Source organism: Muntiacus reevesi, chromosome 3 (genome assembly GCF_963930625.1).
Source record: "Muntiacus reevesi chromosome 3, mMunRee1.1, whole genome shotgun sequence".
Taxonomy (NCBI): Eukaryota; Metazoa; Chordata; class Mammalia; order Artiodactyla; family Cervidae; genus Muntiacus; species Muntiacus reevesi.
In genome coordinates, this window is record NC_089251.1 from 86,723,971 (window position 1) to 86,745,658 (window position 21,688).

Below are 21,688 nucleotides of genomic sequence, written 5' to 3' on the forward strand. Positions count from 1 at the left end.
CTCGTCCATCCCTCTACAAGGTCCCTGACAAACTGTCCCTCACAATGTCTCCAGTAACAGGATCAGCATCTCACAAAGCAATTCATACGAACGGAAGGATGGTGGGTGATAGAAGATACACTTACAATGTCCAAAAACTGAGAATCCGTTTTCTACTATTCAAGCTGAAGAGAAAATGATATCGACTGACACCTACTCTGCTCGACACTAGATATTTACATGTTGTGCTAATTCACACAATGATGTCTTTAGGGCTGACATCAACCTCATTTATTTAACTCATGAGAAAACTGAGCTTAGTCAGCAAACTGACTAGTCACTTCGGCTGAGAAGTGGCAAAGCCAAAATCTGAATCCAAACTTGTTGGGAAGAAGGGAAGAGGGAGCCGGCACAGGAACGACCAAGGTGTAGAGGTGATGTTGCAAAACGTAATCTATATGGTTTCTCACCAAGTAATCCGACAGAAACCTATACGTGAGAAACAGACACCCTTCATCTTATCATGAAGTGAAAATAAAATGAGTCTGGAAAAAACTGTTTTTTATATACTGCCAGCCCTTTAAAGAGATTCTTAACTCAAAGAAACTAAATCAAGATGTACATGTCTTACTACTTTAAAAGGCAGGCAGGCATCCAAACATGAACTTCTCACTGTGAAAATCCTTCAGTAGATTCCTCCATGCAAACCAAACTCAAGAAAACCTAGATCTGGGCTCTCCTGGTGGCTCAATGGTAAAGAATCCACTTGTCTATGCAGGAGACGCAGGTTCGATCTCTGATCCAGGACGATCCCACATGCTGTGGAGCAACTAAGCCCTTGCTCCACAGCTACTGAGCCTGTGCTCTGAGGCCCAGCAGCTGCAACCCCTGAGCCCACATGCCCACAGCTACTGAAGCCCGCGTGCCCCAGAGCCTGACTCCACAGCAAGGGAAGCCAGCACAAAGAGAGGTCTGCACGCCAAAACTAGAACGCAGGCTCCGCTTGCCAGCGACGAACTAGAAAAAGCCAGCGCAGCAACAAAAACCCAGCACAGCCAACTAAATAAACAAACAAACTCTTCTTTTAAAAAGAGGCAGGTGGAGGTGCAGGGAGAATAGGGTAGAAGGAAATAGAGACAGACCTTGTTACAGAGTTTTGACTCTGGAATCATGTAATTATTTTACATATTAAAAAATAAATCAAAAAGAAAAAAGCAATCCCTAAAAACTGAAAACAAATGGAAAAACTAAAACTCTATATAACAAGTTGGTGACAAGAGAAAGAGTAATTGCAAATGACTTAGAGCACAGTATACATCCCTAATGTAATATACTGAAGGGACAAAGAGAGTTGCAAAGACACCTTGAGCCTTATTCAGTGGTCTTACTGTTAGTTGGTATGCTGGCGTTGCTCTGAAACTTTTTATACATGGAACAAAACAAGTCATTACATTTATATTGTTTGGCACAAGATTTTCAGTTTAAGAAAAGGACACACATATGAAATCAAAGATATTGACACAATGCAAGGTTAAATTTTTTTAATCACATTATTTCTTTGCTAGTATCATACTGCTGAAATTACCCTAGTTTTTAATTAACTTTTATACCTGAAAGTCCCCATCATTATCTTTAAATATCTTTAAATTTCTCTTTAAAAAATGTCTTGACTATTCTTACACACTTTTCCTTCCAGAATCAATTTGCAGGTTCTCTCTTCAAAATGTTTGTAACTGCACTAACTGTAATTTCACAACTGGCATCTTGACAATACTGTTCATCCTATTCAAGACAACAGATTGCCTTTAACATTTTTTTAGTAAAGTTATACAACTGACTTCATTTTCGTTTTGAACATTTTAAGAAATTCCTGGGTTAAATTTTTTACCTTTTCTTTGAAATATAATTGACATATAACATGTTATTAGTTTCAGGTGTACAACATAATGATTCAATACACGTATATACTGCAAAATGATCACCACAGTAAGCCTAGTTAACATCCATCACCACATGTAGTTACAGTTTTTTTTCTGGTGATGAGAACTTTTAAGATCCACTCTCTCAGCAACTCTCAAATATACAATACATAATTATTCATTATAGTCACTATGCTGTATATGTAAGGTGAAATTTTTCAACAATTTTACTGGATGATTCATACACATACAGTCCACCAATCTGAAGTGTGCAATTCAATGGCTTTCTGTATATTGCAAGAAATGTGCAACCACCACCATAGTAACTCTAAAACATTTTTATCACCTCAAAAATAACTTCTGAACCCTTTAGCTATCACTCTCTTCACCTCATCCCTCCTATAGCCCTAAACACCACTAATCCACTTTCTGATTCTAACTTTACCAATCCTGCACATTTCATATAAAGGAAATTATTTATCATGTGGTCTTTCATATCTGGTCTCTATAATTTAATATGATGTTTTCAAGGTTCACTTGTGCTGAAGTATGTATCACACTTGTTTATGACTAAAAAACAGTATAATAGAAATCACTGTATGAATAGACAGTATTTTGTTTACCCATGTATCAGTTAATGGACAAGTCCATCTTTTAGCTATTATGAATAATGCTGTTATAGACATTCATATACAAAGTTCTGGGTGGACCTATGTTTTCATTTCTCTTGGGTATATACATCTAGGAACTGCTGGATTATATGGTGATTCTATACTTAACTGTTTAAGAAACTGCCAAACTGTATTCCAAAATGGTTACACCATGTTATATTTCCACCAGCAGTGTTTCAACTTTTCCACATCCTCAACAATAGGATGATCTCAGTTTTTTTAAATTACAGCCATCCATGTGGGTGTAAATTGATATCTTATTGTAGTTTTGATTCTCATCACCCTGATGACTGATACCAAATGTTTTTTCATGTACTTATTGGTCATTAGAATGTCTTCTCTAGATAAATATCTATTTATATCCTTTGCACATTTTTTAATTGGGTCATTTGTCTTTTATACTACTGAGTTGTCAAGAGTTCTTTATATATTCTAGATACAAGTTCCTTATCAGATATATGATTTGCAAATATTTTCTCCCACTCTATGGCCTGTCTTTTCACTTTCTTGATAGTGTCCTTTGAAACACAAAAGTTTTTAAAATTTTCTGAACAGACCTTGTTACAGGTTCATAACCTTGTTATGAGGTCCAACTTTCCTATTTTTTTGTTGATGTTGCTCATGCTTTTGGTGTCATAGCTAAGAATCTACTGCCAAATCTGAAGTCACAAAGATTTACCCCTATATTTTCTCCTAAGAGTCTTAGAGTTTTAGCTCTTACACTAGGACTCTCATCCATTTTTATTTAACTTTTCTATATAGTGTAAGATAAGGGTCCAATTTCATTCTTTTGCATATGGTTACCCAGCTGTCCCAGCACATTTGCTGAAAAGACTGTCCTTTTCCCATTGAAATATTTTATATGTAAAGCAAATAATTATGTTAACATTGTTATGAACAAGATTTTCAATTTAGGAAAAAGATACAAATATCAATATAAACACTTTGTACAGTTAAATTTTAATTGGAGCTCTTTGGTCAGGGTTAGGGACTTGACAGGGATTCAACCAATGTGTTTGCTAAGAAAGGTCTCAAAAAAGGGCCTCAGCTGGGTGCTTGCCTAAGTCTGAAACATGCGTTACGCGTTTCCAAAAGCAGGCCTGGTGACTTGACCAAAGGCTCAGCCAGCATGTTTGCAAGGTTCACAGGTCACCCTGAGAGGTTGCTTGGGGTCAGTCAGAGGCTAGAGTAGTGTTTGTGGGGGCTGGGGTCTCAACTCGTGTGCTAAAACGGGCCAGGGACTCAACCAACATTCAAAAGAGCCAGGTCAAAGATTAAGCTGTGGGCTCCCCAAGGTCAGGGCCAAAGGAGCAGCCTGAACATAGAGACACAGCTGGGAGACTGACTGTACAGGAAGACTGTACAAACACTTATACTGAGGTTCACGGGAGCCTGGTTTTTCACTGTCAAAGAAAGGAGTTAGAAACCTGGAAGAGAGAAGACTAAAATAAATTCTGTGGTATTGGATTGGAATTGGAGATGATGCAATTCATGCTTTTTAATACACAAATACAGAAATAGACACAGATGTACATGTATACTTACATATACACATACACATACTTTCCAGCTATGGCTGCTGAAAGACTTTAAAAGGAACCAGAGCTCCTTGGAGAAATTATTGATCCCAGGGCCAGAGCAAAGTAACACAAAAAGGCTAATGCATCTTCTTATGTCAGAAAACAAAGAAGCGCTCAAAGATATGGTGAAAGGGCATAGAAGCCAATTTGAACAAGCTTATGTTGAAAGGGCATAGAAGTCAATTTGAACAAGCTTCAACTGGCCAAATATGGGATATTTTGAGCGCCAAATGGTAATCCATTGAATGAATTTGGAATCTGTGAGTGCACACTAATGTCAATATATAAATGCATAAATTCAAAGTTTACTGAGGAATAGGAGACTTATATGGTATCTAAGTACATCACCATACAACAGCAATTAATTATAAAGAGTAATAACCAAAAACTGGAAGCAATCAAATTTTTATCAACAGACAAAAGAACAAATTATGGTATTTCCATATAATGGTACACTACTTAGCAATTAAAAAGAATGAACTATTGCTATAGGTGACAATATGGATGAATCAAAATAATTCTGCTGAGTCAGAGAAGTCCAGCTGAACACACACACACACACAAAGTGTGAGACTATATGAAACCACTTTTATAAAATTCAAGGAAATGCAAACTAATACGAAGTAACAAAAAGCAGATCAGTGGTGGCCTGAGAGGCTGAAGGAGAGATCAGGAAGGGTGTAAGAGGATGGGATTCCCAACAAGCACAAGGAAGTTTTGGGGAACAAAGTATATGATCATTATCTCAATTTTGATGATGGTTTCACAGGTGTAAATACATGTCCAAACTTCAGAAATTGACATTTTAAGTATGTCAGGTGTACTGTATATCAATTATATCTCAATAAAGCTGTTTCAAAAACAAAAAATGTAAAGAGAAAATGGGTAACTCTAATGAAGAAGACTAACAAATACCATCTGAATCAAGCAACCAAAGTTAGGATCAGCAGTAATGAGACCAACTGAAATCGTGTGCCACCTGGTAGGATGCAATGAGAATAACAGCACAATTCTTGTGATAGACCTGTATTGAAAGACACTAAAGAGGTATGACAACTAAATCTAACACTAGGTTCTAGACTGGATCATGTTGCTATAAAGGATGCTTTGGGCACAATTGGTCAATCTTGAACAGCAGTAATTAGATATTAGTATTTAATCAATGTTAATTTCCCAATATTGGTGGCTGTATTGTGATTGAACAGGAAAATGCCTTCGTAGGAAAAACACCCTAAAATGTGCAGAAGTGATGGGGCATCAATTCAACGACTTATTTTAAATGGTTTCAGAGAAAAAAGGTTCTTTGTACTAGCAACCTATCTAGAGATTTATGTTTCAAAAAAAAATTAAGTCCAAAATATTAGCAATTAAAGAAAAAAATTAAGAATATATCTTGCCTTTCCTACACAGACTAAATTTTAAGGTTCTCACATAACCCTGGTTGATGAGTTCTTCTTTACAAAAGAATCCTGGGGGAAAAAAAAAGAATGACCGAATTATAAAATCACTAGGTAAGTACTTACAAATGAACAGGCAGATGGCACTTTCAGAGCCAGATGCAGTCACCTAAGTAAAAATGCCGACGGAGAGGAAACCTCATAGGATCCTTGATAGCTGGATGGAGGGTGTCCATCATAAGCCGTAAAGACCAGCGAGGCACACAACCATAGGGAAGTGCAGGCTACTCCAACTCATTTCCTCAAAAAACATTTTAAAATCCTCTTCTCCCTGACCTCCATACTTCCCAGCTTGTCTCCAGCTGTCACCCCCTCTGACTTTCCATCCTCCTCCTGCCTCACACCCCTTTCCAACTTCCCTTCTTCATCCTACAATTCTAATCAGTGTCTACTGAATTATTTCTCATGCTTAGAATCGGGCTAGATCCTACAGCAAAGTTAAGCCCTGTGCTCCCCTAAAAAGAAGATGGAAGAAGTACTAGGAAGAGAAGACACATAATCATTATTCAATATACAGTAAACTTGATTTGAAACTGGGTGGTACTGGTCATAAATACCATAGAGGGAAAAATCCATAAGGCTGGGATAGTTGAACAAACCTTGTCAGAAGGGTTAGGCCTTGAAAGATGGGTAGAATTTGGCTGTAACTCCACCTCTAGACTGTAAGGGTCACAAAAGAAGGGTCCACATGTGTCTTGTTCACTGCTGTTTAAGCCTAGCACTTGTCATAGTTGGTGCTCAATAAATACCCTGCTGCTGCTGCTAAGTCGCTTCAGTCATGTTCGACTCTGTGCAACCCCATAGACGGCAGCCCACCAGGCTTCCCCATTCCTGGGATTCTCCAGGCAAGAACACTGGAGTGGGTTGCCATTTCCTTCTCCAATGCATGAAAGTGAAAAGTGAAAGTGAAGTCGCTCAGTCATGTCTGGTTCTTAGCGACCCCATGGACTGCAGCCCACCAGGCTCCTCCGTCCATGGGATTTTCCAGGCAAGAGTACTGGAGTGGGGTGCCATTGCCTTCTCTGCAATAAATATCCTAAGAGTGAACAAATATTTAGAAATTCTCTGATGGCTGCCACCAACAAGACAGAATTTCAATTTCCTATTCGCCTAGCTCCTATCAACCTGTTACAACATCACCTGACACATAACTCCTAACACTGTCCAGCCATTCCAAACTATTGGAAATCCCAATACATAAAGATGTCTCAAGTCTCTGTGCTTCTCTTTGCACATATTACACGCCCTTTTCAACTACCTAATGAATTGTTTCTCATTCTTCAAGAATCAGTTCAAATATTAGCCACTTTGCAAAGCGTTCTCTGGTCTCAAGTTTAGACTAATCACATCCTTTCTTTCACTCCTTCCTCTTTTTTTCTAACTGAAATATAGTTGATGTACAATATTATGTCAGCTTCAAGTGTACTATATAGTGATTTGACATTTGTATAACATTTGTATACATCATGAATGATCACCACGCTAGCCTAATAACCATCTGTCCCCATACAAAATTATTACAATATTGTTGACCACACTCCTTACGCTGCATTAAGTCTCCATGGCTTATTTATTTTATAACTGGAGGTTTGCCCCTCTTAATCCCCTTTATCTATATTGCCCCTCCCATCTTCCTTTCCTCTGGAAACCACCTATTTGTTTTCTGTATCTATGAGTTGGTTTTCACTTTTCTGTTTGTTTTGTTTTTTAGATTCCATATATAAGTGAGATCACACAATTTTTGCCTTTCTCTGATTTATTTCACTTAGCATGATGCCCTAAAAGCCCATCCATATCGTCACGAATAGCAAGGCTTCATTTTTTTTTAAATGGCTGTCATTCCCTTCTTTTTGTGCCCTTTTCTTCTTCTTGAATTTTAGCCTCAATCCCACTGAGTTCACTGATACCCACCCCCAGCAACTACCAGTGACCAGATCACAGTGAGAAATTAAAAATTTTTTAAATTAAGTATCAAATTACACAGGAAATACAAAGTCAAAAATAAAACTGAGAATAATTAGATTTTCCTAATTTAAAAAAATGACCTGATGAAATTGGTATGTAAAAATAATCATCCAGGGACTTCCCCGATGTCCAGTGGCTGAGACTTACACATTCCTAATGCAGGGGGCCTGCGGTTCAATCCCTGGTCAGGGAACTAGATCCTACATGTCGCAACTAAGACCTGGTACAGCCAAATAACAGGTAAACAAAACAAACAAACAAAAATTAACAACAATCCAGTACTGCTCTATAAGGAGAAGAAAGGAAGGCCAAGGAAGAACCTATAAGTCAGGTGCAACCCTTAGACTTGAAGTGATAGTGATAACACCCTTCAGGAACTGCAAGACTGACTACATAGAAGGAAGGATAGACCTACTCTGAAATTCTGTTGCTCAATACCAGTGCTATCCAATAAAACTTTCTGTGATGATATTAAATACAGCTGCACTGTCCAAAATGGTAACCATTTACCATCAAGGTGGCTTCTGAGCCCTTGAAATGGGGCTAGTGAAACTGAGACACTGAATTCTTTACTTCTTTTAATTAGCCACATTAATGGCTAGTGGCTACTACACCAGACAGCACAGCTCCAGAAAGCAGTTATGGGCAACAGAATAGCATTTTTTTAATTTACTAAAAGGAAGCACTCTGTAGCAATTATGGATCCCAACAAGAAAGCCAAAAGAAAGAGGAAATAACTTTTTTTGGTCACAATCTTTCAACAGATCCCAGCATTAAAAAGCTGGCCTACAAAGAATCACATTATTTTACACCTGGAAAAGACTCACAGACCATCTTTATGCAGAAAGAAACTCTTGGTTTGGAAATCAGACAAGCTCCCTGAAGTCATACAGGGTGTGAGTGACAGAAGAGAAATTGAAAGTCAGATCTTAAAACTCTAGGTTTTGTTAATTATCTTGATTCTGATAATTTCACAAGTATATATGTATATAAAATACCACCATTCTACACTTTAAATATGAGTCTTACTGTAGGTTAACTACACTCCAGAAACACTGCTAAAAAAGGGTGGCAAACAAGCCCACCACTACACCTTGCTATGTCAAGTCTTCAGTTCTATCTCAGAGCTGATGCAAGGTATAAGCTAGTTAATATATTTAAAGACCTAGAACAGTGCTTGGTATGGAGTATGGACTACTGAAATGTGAACTGCATTATGATTATTAGATATTAGAATTCTGCCCTACTGACCAGTTTGGAGAAAAGTAATGGAAAGAAGAGTAAGCAGGATTTGGAGTCAGAAACTCCAGGTCACAGTTCTGGTTCTTGGACAATCTCTTGAGTTTCAATTCTCTGGAAAATGAGTTAGCTGAACAAGATAATCTCTAATGGGTCTTTTCAAACTACAGATTTCAGACACTGACTAGGATAACAGTTGTAGGAATGGAAAAGAAGGATGGACATGGAACCCTTAGGCAAGAACTAATAAGATTCAAGAACTGGCTAGATACAAAGAATGATGAAAAACAGCGAGTCAACCATGAACACAAAGTTTTGAGATTTGGATAACTCAAGCTTAAACAAAAAGATGAAATAAATAAATAAATAAAGCATGTTGATCCAACAGACACATAATTATCATTTTAATAAATCTTTAGGTGCTCCATGATAATGAATAATCATAATCTTCTGGGTCAAAATGTCAAACCACTATATTTAAAATGCATGCTAAAACCAAAATCTCTTCTCATCAGATTATTTTAATGTTATGTTAAAAATGAAATCCCTACGGATTCATGGATAATCAGATACTTGTGATTAGACTATTAGTATATTTAATGACATTCATTCCAAAGTAGCAAAAAAAATTTTTTTAATTTATGCATACATCAGTCATCAATAAACTAATCTCTTGAACAATTCTTTGGATGTGGAGACAATATAAGCCTAGAGTCACAGAGCTGCTTGGAGATGTTACAGTGGAATCTCAGACAAAATATTTTAGCCTGTTTTCTTTGAACAGTGACTTCCTGATAAGCTCATCTTCAAACACCTAAATATTATATCTCATGTGCTATATGGAACACGTTTTCAGTATCAGATGCCTCAATAAATGATTGTGTGCCCTTAAGCAGTTCTTCAGAGAATCATGGTTTCATTAGTATGAGATCCAAAAGAGGACCTCAGAGTGTGCTGAGGAGCCGACTTTTCAAGATTCTAACTCACTCCTGTCATAGATATGATCAGTCCAGCAAAGTTACGCTGACACTCTGATGGGCTCTATTCCACTACATTGTACTGATGTAACGTTCCTGGACAAAAATATAAAGATCACACTTGCTTATATGTCACAGATTGAAAAAAAAAAAAAAAATCTTGCCAACTTTTTGATGATTGTTCAAGGACAACATTTCAAATATAATATTCTTCTCCGGATATCAAACAATATTTCAGTTATAACTGAATGCTTGGTCAACATCTGGGTTAAATCCCAGAACATTTTTTAAAATAAAATTGTTTATGAAAATGTTGCAGTTTAAGACCATGTGCAGACTTACTTAGACATAGCCAAAATGGACCAATTTATGACTAGATAAAATGAAAAATGTCACTGATTAGCCTAGAACAGCAACATAAAAAAATTCTTAGTTGTAAGGAAAAGCAAATGATATGCTGAAATATACTGCAGAAAAGAACTGAGACCACTTGGGGAATGAGTCACTTAGAGTCATATTTTCCAGATATCTTAGTTAACCCTTTCTGTTTAGAGAACTACCTCTTAGAATTCTCTCTACAACACACCATATGGTTCTTACCTTTTAATATGGTATATTAAGAAGGTATTTTTTTTCTTAATTAAAGGTCATCATTAAGAACATTAGTTACTGAGATGTGGTTAAGGTATAGACGTAAACACAGATTTACATAATATGGGATAAAGGGAAGAGATGTGGCTTTCCCTCTGGCAACTGCATCAAACTTGATTTCCTTTACAATAAGAGAAAGAAATAAAACTCCCAGTGACACCTTGTGTTTTTGTTCATTTACCAATACTTCATAAAGTATAATGAAGCATATGAAATTGTTTAATGCTACACAGTATAATGTAATTACCTTTTTACAAAATTAAATAGTGGGCTGAATCCTGATGCCATCTTTCAAATGCTTTCATTATCATCTAGAAAAATCAACTTTTTTCCCCATTAGAATCAGTAATGTACAACTCGTCCCTGGCTTTCAAAACTTTATCCAATTTCGTGAACTAGAAGTTTACCCCCACTTCTCTTTCTCCCTTGCACTTTGTTTATGGACTGTATCTCACTTCATGTTAAAAATACGAAATGACATGAATGGGGGGAAGACTTAGTCTACACAGTTTTCATTTTGTTAAAAATAGAAAGAGGACAATGATGCCAGTAAATTGAGCATCAGGTCTTAATTTTCTCCAAGTCCAACTTCATATTTCATTTGAAAGAGAACTGTGCGCCTAGGCAACACTATTATGAGAAGATCCAAGATCCCATATGGTATCTGGGTAGGATTAACTTTCTCATAACTTCTACAATATTTCACTTTTTGAAAAACTCTCATACAGAAGTTAACTCAGATAAAACTGCTATCAAGATGGAGGACAAATGGAGTTCTACAATGTCTCCTCTGAAAAGTGAATGTAGAAAAGGCTCAACAGGAATTCCCTGGTGGTCCAATGCAGGGGATACAGGTTCAATCCCTGGTTCTGGAGGATTCTACATGCCTTGGGACAACTAAGCCCATGCACCACAACAGAAGTCACTGCAATGAGAAGCCTCCACAACAAAACTAGAGAGTAACCCCCGCTTTCATAGTAACAAAGACTCAGTGCAGCCAAAAATAAATTTTAAAAAATTTAAAAAGTAAAGGTTCAATAAATGCTAGCTATCACTATTCAACAAATATGCACTAAATATTTATTATTTTCCAGGCATTCTGCTAAGCAGAAACAAGAAAAAATCAGCCCACAAGAACTCACAATCTAGAGAGTTGCTTACAGTTTTGAAAATACAGATGATTCTGGAGCCTAAATTTGCACATAAAAATCTCTTATAATCCAAATGCATTAAACCATAGACTTTTACAGGAAAAAGAAATACTGTTTTGCAGTTGTTACTTCATTGCATCACTGTACACTTAGTGAAATATCACTGTATAGAAAAGTAAACTCCTTACATTTAATAAAACAATCTGCTACCACATGTTAGGTTTAAATCTCATAGCAAAACAAATATTGTTTTGTATATACAAAGTTCATGCTCAGAATACATTATTTTTTACATATACAAGTCAGATTTAATACGCCGTTGGTTGTTCCACAGTCTTATATAACCTAAAATCCTGAACAGATAGAGACTAAGTCCAAGATTTCCTCCCATTTTCAAAATGTTTCCCGAGGACTTTCCTGGTGGCTCAGCAAAGAATCCACCTACCAGTGCAGGAGACGCAGGTTCGATCCCCGATTTGGGAAGATTCCACATGCCAAGGAACAACTAAGCCCAGTGCCGCAACTCCCGAGGCTGTGCCCTAGAGCCCGCGAGCCGCAACTCCTGAAGCCCACAGCCCTAGAGCCTGTGCTCCACAACGAGAGAAGTCACCACAGTGAGAAGCCTGTGCACAACTACAGAGTAGCCCCACTCGCTGCAACTAAAAGTCCAGGCAGCAATGAAGACCCTGCAGAGCCATGAACAAATAATGCCTCCCTAAAAAGCCTCAGGGTTACTTGCAACAAAGGCATTTACAGGGGCATGTGGTTTGTAAGTATTTGGTAAATTTTACATTTCTATTCTAGGCACGTTTCCATATGTACATTATATATTCCAATAAAAATAATGAAAAAACTACAAAAATGTCTCTCTACCCATTGTCATCCTCACTAAACTTATTTTCTACCAAATATAATTAATTAAAAAAATGAATTATTTCTTCATGTACTCAGAAGGATATAGGATAAGTAATTTCCTGTTCTGCATGTAGTTTGGCACAATTTACTCCAGTTCAAATTAGTTAAGGATTATTTTCTTAATAAAGGGAGTTTACATTTGTTTCTAACAAGATTTCTTACGTTAAGAAACCAAGAAAATATTTAAACACCTTTAGGCAATTTGTAATAAAATCAAGGTGAACTACACAGAATAAATCACTTGTTTGACTCTGTATTAATAATATAAATAACACTGATTGACTTTTTAAAAATTCAAAGACAAAAAAGAAATCCTATAATCAGACATCCTAATCATTTGTGATAGTCCAAATCCAGAAAGAGTGAAAAAGCAACCTCAAGACAAAAAGTTACCACATGCTGTCAAGCAACTAATGAAAAAGGAAAGTCTCGGGCAAGAAAACAGAACAGAGATACATGCTCAAAGCAAACAAAATCTGCAGCATACCTTGATCGATGCAGTCTTCAGCAAGAGCAAAAAGCTGAGGTGAGCGATCCTCAAGCAACTGCTGGTGAATATTCACACATCTCAATGTCCACCATGGCAAGCTCTAGAAAAAGGAAATACCAACGTAAACTGAAATAAAAGGACCCTTTGGGAAAAAGTTTTGCATTAACTCAAATCAACTTTTAGAATTTTTTTACATTTGTGAGATTAAATTCACTCTTCAATAAGCTTACCCACCCACAGCTATGTCTTCAGTAATAACATCAAATCCACTGCCATGTCTTCCACGAGAATAACATCTCTCCTCCGTTCACTCAAAGCCAGCTGGGTTTCCGGACGTCATTGTCAACTTCTCATTTCCTCCTTTAAAATGCCTACTGTCATCGCCCGGCTCTGCTACAGCACTCTACCAGCACCACGATCCAACACCCACCATCCTGGGAGGCCCCCCACTAGAACCTCCTGTGGGGTGATTCTTCCCCTTGTCTCAACTTCCAGCACATGTTTTCCACCTCCCTTTACAAACGCACCCCACCATACTCGTGTATGTCATCCTAGCTTTCAGTGTTGTCAGCCAGCTAGCCAACAATAGGAGGAACCATGTTTCACTCATCCCTGTACCCTCTTTGAAGCGATTGATGCTGTACACGCTACAAGGTAAGAAATAGCCTGGGTTCAGATTATTCCCCAAAATGGGAAGACCTCTGCCACACCCTCTTCCACGAAACCTCTTCTCAAGGTTAGTGCACACACTGGTCTCTCACTTCCCTGAACTTCCACACAGCCTAGAAGTTAGCACCACACTGGAGAGCTCGTGTTTTTCAAGTGTGTAAGTACCTGGTCCTTGTAGTTTGGAGGGTGGAGACCGCGTTTTATACATTGTCTTGACTAATGCACAGGCTGAAAGTATAGTAACCTTTTCTCAGTTCTCTGGTGCTCAGTCTTACTTTTCAACACACCCTGATTAAACAACAAGCCCATACAGAAGCATACACAGTGAAGATGAAAGTCTCTCTTCTGCTGCCTCAGCACCATCCTCCGTCCCCAGAAAAATCCATGACAAAGGTTTATATCCCTCTAGGCTCTTCCCCTAAACATAAGTGTCTGTGAGCAAATAAGTAGTATTAACTATTTTTGACAGGCTCATTAAATTACCAAGTATGACCATGCATTAAATCATCTAAATTAGTTATAACTATGCTACTTTGAATTATACTGCCCAAAGGTATGAAAATTTTTCTTTCTTTTATAGCAATACCTGCTGCTGCTGCTGCTAAGTTGCTTCAGTTGTGTCCGACTCTGTGCAACCCCACAGACGTCAGCCCACCAAGGCTCCCCCGTCCCTGGGATTCTCCAGGCAAGAACACTGGAGTAGGTTGCCATTTTCTTCTCCAAAGCATGAAAGCGAAAAGTGAAAGGGAAGTCGCTCAGTCGTGTCCGACTCCAAGTGACCCCATAGACTGCAGCCTACAAGGCTCCTCTGTCCATGGGATTTTCCAGGTCAGAGTACTGGAGTGGGTTGGCAACTGCCTTCTCCATAGCAATACTTACTAACTGGAAATCATGCTTAATTACCAAAAGCATTTTCTGTTACTTGAAATTTAATTTCTTCATTTGATCAAGGGGTAAAACTGCCTGTTTCCCTCCTAAACTGCTACACACAACTGTTGCAACAATGATAAAATCACAAATGAATTTTGACTCTATGACAAAATCTTTTCTAGTTACTAATGCTATTTTCTCAGGCCATGTAAGGAAAGGAAAGGTAGAATTATCTAATAGAAAGAAGTTTCACATCATTTTTAATTTGATTCCCTGACTTGTTGCCTCATTTTCATTCTTTTCCTATCACTAAGCTAATGAAGTCAGTCTATATTCCAATTATCTGTCCTTATCTGCTGTCAGCAGTGAGTGAGTCAGGTCTGGCAACATATTCTTTCCTTTTCTAGACATGGGACTTAAGATAGATCCAGTCAAACAGATTGCCCTGTTAAAAAACATATGACTTAAGATGCTCAGCTCTTAAAAATCAGATCTATAAACTAACTCTTTAGTCTAAAATCTTCACATGGGAGAAGGGGGAGTGTGAAACAAAGAAAGAAAGCATAATCTATTTTTTTTTACTAGAAAATAAAAATGCCTTTTTCTATCTATCAAGAATCACTTAATAGAATATCTGAGGCATTAATGAAAAAGGAAACTTGAAGTCTTGCTTTAAACAGTTCCCAAATCCTGTCACCTGACTAGAGAACTTATTACTTGTTCTGATTGATAAGTTATACTAGTGAATAACCTTCTAGAAGGCAGGGAGCATGAGGGTACTCAAAAGAAACCCAGTAAATGTTTGCCAACTTAAGTCCATTTTATAAATACAGAAACTGATATTCAGAGTAATTCACTGGCCTAAGTTCACAGAGATGCAAAGAGGCCAAGGCAGGCAAACTCCGGTCTGATTCCAAAGCCAAAATTCCTTTTACTCAAACATTAACATATTACTAGTAATGGTCTATGTACTTCACAGACTCAGTTTAGTTCAGTCGCTCAGTCGTGTCCGACTCTTTGCGACTCCATGAACCACAACACGACAGGCCTCCCTGTCCATCACCAACTCCCAGAGTCCACCCAAACCCATGTCCATTGAGTCGGTGATGCCATCCAACCATCTCATCCTCTGTCATCCCCTTCTCCTCCTGCCCTCAATCCTTTCCAGCAACAGGGTCTTTTCAAATGAGTCAGTTCTCCGCATCAGGTGGCCAAAGTGTTGGAGTTTCAGCTTCAGCCTCAGTCCTTCCAAAGAACACCCAAGACTGATCTCCTTTAGGATGGACTGGTTGGATATCCTTGTAGTCCAAGGACTACAACACCACAGTTCAAAAGCATCAATTCTTCTGCACTCAGCTTTCTTTATAGTCCAACCTTCACATCCATACTCGACCACTGGAAAAACCATAGCCTTGACTAGACGGACATTTGCTGGCAAAGCAATGTCTTTGTTTTTTAATATGCTATCTACGTTGGTCATAATTTTCCTTCCAAGAAGTAAGTGTCTTTTAATTTCATGGCTGCAATCATCATCTGCAGTGATTCTGGAGCCCAGAAAAATAAAGTCAGCCACTGTTTCCACTGTTTCCCCATCTATTTGCCATGAAGTGATGGGACCAGATGCCATGATCTTAGTTTTCTGAACGATGAGCTTTAAGTCAACTTTTTCACTCTCCTCTTTCACTTTCATCAAGAGGCTCTTTAGCTCTTCTTCACTTTCTGCCACAAGGGTGGTGTCATCTGCATATCTGAGGTTATTGATATTTCTCCCGGCAATCTTGATCCCAGCCTGTGGTTCCTCCTGCCCAGAGTTTCTCATGATGTACTCTGCACATAAGTTTAACAAGCAGGGTGACAATATACAGCCTTGACATACTCCTTTTCCTATTTGGAGCCAGTCTGTTGTTCCATGTCCAGTTCTAACTGTTGCTTCCTGATCTGCATACACGTTTCTCAAGAGGCAGGTCAAGTGGTCTGGTACATCGATCTCTTTCAGAATTTTCCACAGTTTATTGGGATCCACACAGTCAAAGGCTTTGGTATAGTCAATAAAGCAGAAATAGATGTTTTTCTGGAACTCTTGTTTTTTCGATGATCCAGCAGATGTTGGCAATTTGATCTCTGGTTCCTCTGCCTTTTCTAAAACCAGCTTGAACATCTGCACAGTTCACATAATGCTGAAGCCTGGCTTGGAGAATTTTAACCATTATTTTACTAGCGTGTGAGATGAGTGCAATTGTGCAGTAGTTTGAGCATTCTCTGGCATTGCCTTTCTTTGGGATTGGAATGAAAACTGACCTTTTCCAGTTCTGTGGTCACTGCTGAGTTTTCCAAATTTGCTGGCAGGCTGAGTGCAGCACTTTCACAGTATCATCTTTCAGGATCTGAAATAGCTCAACTGGAATTCCATCACCTCCACTAGCTTTGTTCATAGTGAAGCTTCCTAAGGCCCACTTGACTTCACACTCCAGGATGTCTGGCTCTAGGTGAGTGATCACACCATCGTGATTATCTGGTTTTCTACAGTTCTCCTGTGTATTCTTGCCACCTCCTCTTTTTTTTTTTTTTTCATTTGTTTTTATTAGTTGGAGGCTAATTACTTTACAACATTTCAGTGGGTTTTATCATACATTGACATCAATCAGCCATGGATTTACATGTATTCCCCATCCCGATCCCCCCCTCCCACCTCCCTCTCTACCTGATCCCTCTGGGTCTTCCCAGTGCACCAGCCCCGAGCACTTGTCTTATGCATCCAACCTGGGCTGGTGATCTGTTTCACCATAGATAATATACATGTTTCGATGCTGTTCTCTCGAAACATCCCACCCTCGCCTTCTCCCAGAGTTCAAAAGTCTGTTCTGTACATCTGTGTCTCTTTTTCTGTTTTGCATATAGGGTTATCATTACCATCTTTCTAAATTCCATATATATGTGTTAGTATACTGTAATGGTCTTAATCTTTCTAGCTTACTTCACTCTGTATAACGGGCTCCAGTTTCATCCATCTCATTAGAACTGATTCAAATGAATTCTTTTTAATGGCTGAGTAATATTCCATGGTGTATATGTACCACAGCTTCCTTATCCATTCGTCTGCTGATGGGCATCTAGGTTGCTTCTATGTCCTGGCTATTATAAACAGTGCTGCGATGAACATTGGGATGCACGTGTCTCTTTCAGATCTGGTTTCCTCAGTGTGTATGCCCAGGAGTGGTATTGCTGGGTCATATTTGCCACCTCTTCTTAATATATTCTGCTTCTGTTAGGTCCATACCATTTCTGTCCTTTATTGAGCCCATCTTTGCATGAAATGTTCCCTTGGTATCTCTAATTTTCTTGAAGAGATCTCTAGTCTTTCCCATTCTATTGTTTTCCTCTGTTTCTTTGCATTGATCACTGAGGAAGGCTTTCTTAACTCTCCTTGCTATTCTTTGGAACTCTGCATTCAAATGGATATATCTTTCCTTTTCTCCTTTGCTTTTTGTTTCCCTTCTTTTCACAGTTATTTGTATGGCCTCCTCAGACAGCTATTTTGGTTTTTTCCATTTCTTTTTCTTGGGGATAGTCTTGATTCCTATCTCCTGTACAATATCATGAACCTCCATCCACAGTTCATCAGGCACTCTATCAGATCTAGCCCCTTAAATCTATTTCTCACTTCCACTGTATAGTCATAAGGGATTTGATTTTGGTCATACCTGAATGGTCTAGTGGTTTTCTCCACTTTCTTCAATTTCAGTCTGAATTTGGCAATAAGGAGTTCATGATCTGAGCCACCGTCAGCTCCCAGTCTTGTTTTTGCTAACTGTACAGAGCTTCTCCATCTTTGGCTGCACAGAATATAATCAATCTGATTTGGTTGTTGACCATCTGGTGATGTCCATGTGTAGCGTCTTCTCTTGTGTTGTTGGAAGAGGGTGTTTGCTATGACCAGTGTGTTCTCTTGGCAAAACTCTATTAGCCTTTGCCCTGCTTCATTCTGTACTCCAAGGCCAAACTTGCCTGTTACTCCAGGTGTTTCTTGGCTTCCTACTTTTGCATTTCAGTCCCCTATAATGAAAAGGACATCTTTTTTGGGTGTTAGTTCTAAAAGAACCGTTCAACTTCAGCTTCTTCAGCATTACTGGTCAGGGCATAGACTTGGATTACCGTGATATTGAATGGTTTGCCTTGGAAATGAACAGAGATCATTCTGTTGTTTTTCAGATTGCATCCAAGTATTGCATTTCGGACTCTTTTGTTGACTATTAGGGCTACTCCATTTCTTCTAAGGGATTCCTGCCCACAGTAGTAGATATAAAGGTCATCTGAGTTAAATTCACCCATTGCAGTCCATCTTAGTTCACTGATTCCTAGAATGTTGATGTTCACGCTTGTCATCTCCTGTTTGACCACTTCCAATTTGCCTTGATTAATGGACCTAACATTCCAGGTTCCTACACAATACTGCTCTTTACAGCATTGAAACTTGCTTCTACCACCAGTCCCATTCGGATGGGAAAAAATCATCTTTATTGTTTTACAAAAATAAAATCATTTTTATTTTTAGTAAAAAATCAACCTGATACATTCCTATTTAATATGTATGCTGATGAATGTTTTCCATCAAGAAAACTGTGTCACTAACTCAGTAATGACCATTAGTCTCACTAGAAAGAAAATGATACCATTTAGCAACCTCACGTCTTGACGATACTTTCTTTAGGATCAAGTACTACTCAGTCTATAAGATCATTTAACTCAAACCAACTTAGAAAAACATTCTTTTATTCAAACTAAGATCACTAAAAAGATCAAAGGTAAGGCCTTATATCTGCTAGTATACACTGAAACCCATCAAGTAAAAACCTTTTTCGTACAACTGATTCCAAACCTTCTGGCTCTCATGAGAGTTGCTGAAAGAGGCATGATTCCTTTTTTACCTCTTCTTTGACTCAACTTAAATGCTCAGAAAAACAAGCCCTTATACAGTACAGACCAAGTTCCATTTTATCCATAGAAATATTATTTCTTAAACTTTCTCAGCTAACACTTGGAAACTGGGAGATTTCATATAAAATTTAGATTTATGATTTCTGGCAATACAAGGTCTACATGCCTAAGTTGCAACAATCAGGATAGGAATCAGGAAGCTTCAAGCCTGTGGGTCAGAAACAGCTCTCCACCTGTTTTCCTTTACCCCAAAACCAAGACTGGTTCTTACATTTTTGAAAGAAAGAAAAGAAAATTTTGTGACATGTGAAAAGGATATGAAATGTAAATTTCAATGTCCATAAATAAAGCTTCATTGGTATACAGTCACACCCATTCACGTATTATCTGCAGCTGCTTTCACACTGCAAGGCAGACTGAAGAGTTAGCAGCAGACAGTTGAGAAGCTGCAACAGAACCAACACTCCTCAAGGACTTTCATCAATTCTCTCTTGTGGTTTTTATCATCTCCTACTGTATATTAGCTTTTCTCACTAATTTATATGTAACCTAGAGAAACCATACAATGGATACTGAACAAATGTTCTACTAAATCCAACCCAAATATCAATCAACGCAGGACATGAGCCAAGAAACAGTAAGAGTAATTAAGATCTACTGTAAGTGCTGTTCATGCTTCTGGCTACTGCTTATTATCCTTACATGAAATTCATAAAAGACTGTGATGGATGTTTCTAAACCCACTTTTAAGATTCAGAGAATGAACACTTAGACACATGCATACATACATACAACACATATATATAATTCTATTAAAGAGACAATGTTTCATTTTATACTAGACTAATCTCTTGAGGGGAGATAAAATTAAATACCTACGGAAGACTTAGAAAATAAATATACCAAGACATTGTCAGCATCACACCTAAGTCTGATGCTAATCAGCACAAAAGTCACACCTGGGTCTGAATCTCCTGGCTCCTTTTCTTTCCTTACCTGAATAGCTGTCAGTTTATGTCTTATATTCACTAAGATAATTCTTGCTAATAACAGCAGGAGAGGCTGTGTGGTCAGGCTGTAGATTGATTCACCATCTAGAACAAGCAGACTCAGAACAAATGCATCCAGTCCTTTGATCTGAAAAAAAAAAAATTAAGATCAAATAATTTAGAAAAAAATTAACCTTTGTATGTCTTATAAGGATACATATTTTCCAGTTAATCAGCTCTGAAACACAATCATTAATCAGCTCTGAAACACAATCATTAATCTATTACACAGCAAGTGGCACTGGACCAAGTCCTAATATTAAAAATGCCTTTAGAGATGTACAACTCCAGCCTGCCCTGACCAATGACCACCCATCTGCTTATACTTTAGAGGAGCAGAACAATCAAGAAAATGCTACTATTGAAGAGACACCATTATCTTACAGATTTGCTTACAACAAAGCGTTTTCTCAGTAAAGCCATCCCTATGTGAAAGGGATATTTCACATACTTCACATATTAAACACCTACGTTTCATATATGCTTCACCAGTCAGCTAATGACATTACAAACCACGGCTGCCCCTTAATTACTATCAGGCCAAAGACCCACTAAGTCTTCATACCAGATGCTGAGTAGGCATGTAATCACAGACCAACATGAACAGAGGCTGTCCAAAAGGGAGGTCTCTGAAAAATCCATTTCTCAACTGCACAGATTTTCTATGGTGGACCAGACACTCATGTTTTTAAAATGTGGGCTGAATAACTTGGACAGCTGCCACAAAACCAGCAGCAGGACCGCTCAACACCAGGAACACAGGCTGTAAGTCACCGACAGGATGGAGTCCTTTCACTGTTTACTAGTTTGTGGGCACAGGCAGGTTTCTTTTAACTGAGCCTCAGTTTCCTCAATTATAAAATCAAATAACAAAACCTATACCTCATAGGGTTCTTATAAGAATTAAACAAGATCGTAATGATAACCCTATATGCAAAACAGAAAAAGAGACACAGATGTACAGAACAGACTTTTGGACTCTGTGGGAGAAGGTGAGGGTGGGATGTTTCGAGAGAACAGCATCGAAACATGTATATTATCTAGGGTGAAACAGATCACCAGCCCAGGTGGGATGCATGAGACAAGTGCTCGGGCCTGGTGCACTGGGAGGACCCAGAAGAATTGGGTGGAGAGGGAGGTGGGAGGGGGGATCGGGATGGGGAATACATGT

The 21,688-nt window shown here is 38.3% G+C and overlaps 1 protein-coding gene across 1 annotated transcript in view; it reads right to left on the reverse strand.

Annotated features, from left to right (window-relative positions):
- Window positions 1-21,688, reverse strand: part of TTC27 (tetratricopeptide repeat domain 27) — a 160,449-nt gene that overhangs the window by 128,127 nt on the left and 10,634 nt on the right. The window contains exons 4-5 of the mRNA XM_065929457.1: window positions 20,465-20,605; window positions 12,992-13,094 (exon numbers count right to left, since the gene is read on the reverse strand). Coding sequence (XP_065785529.1) covers window positions 12,992-13,094; window positions 20,465-20,605 — 244 coding nt within the window. The remainder of the gene's footprint in view (window positions 1-12,991; window positions 13,095-20,464; window positions 20,606-21,688) is intronic.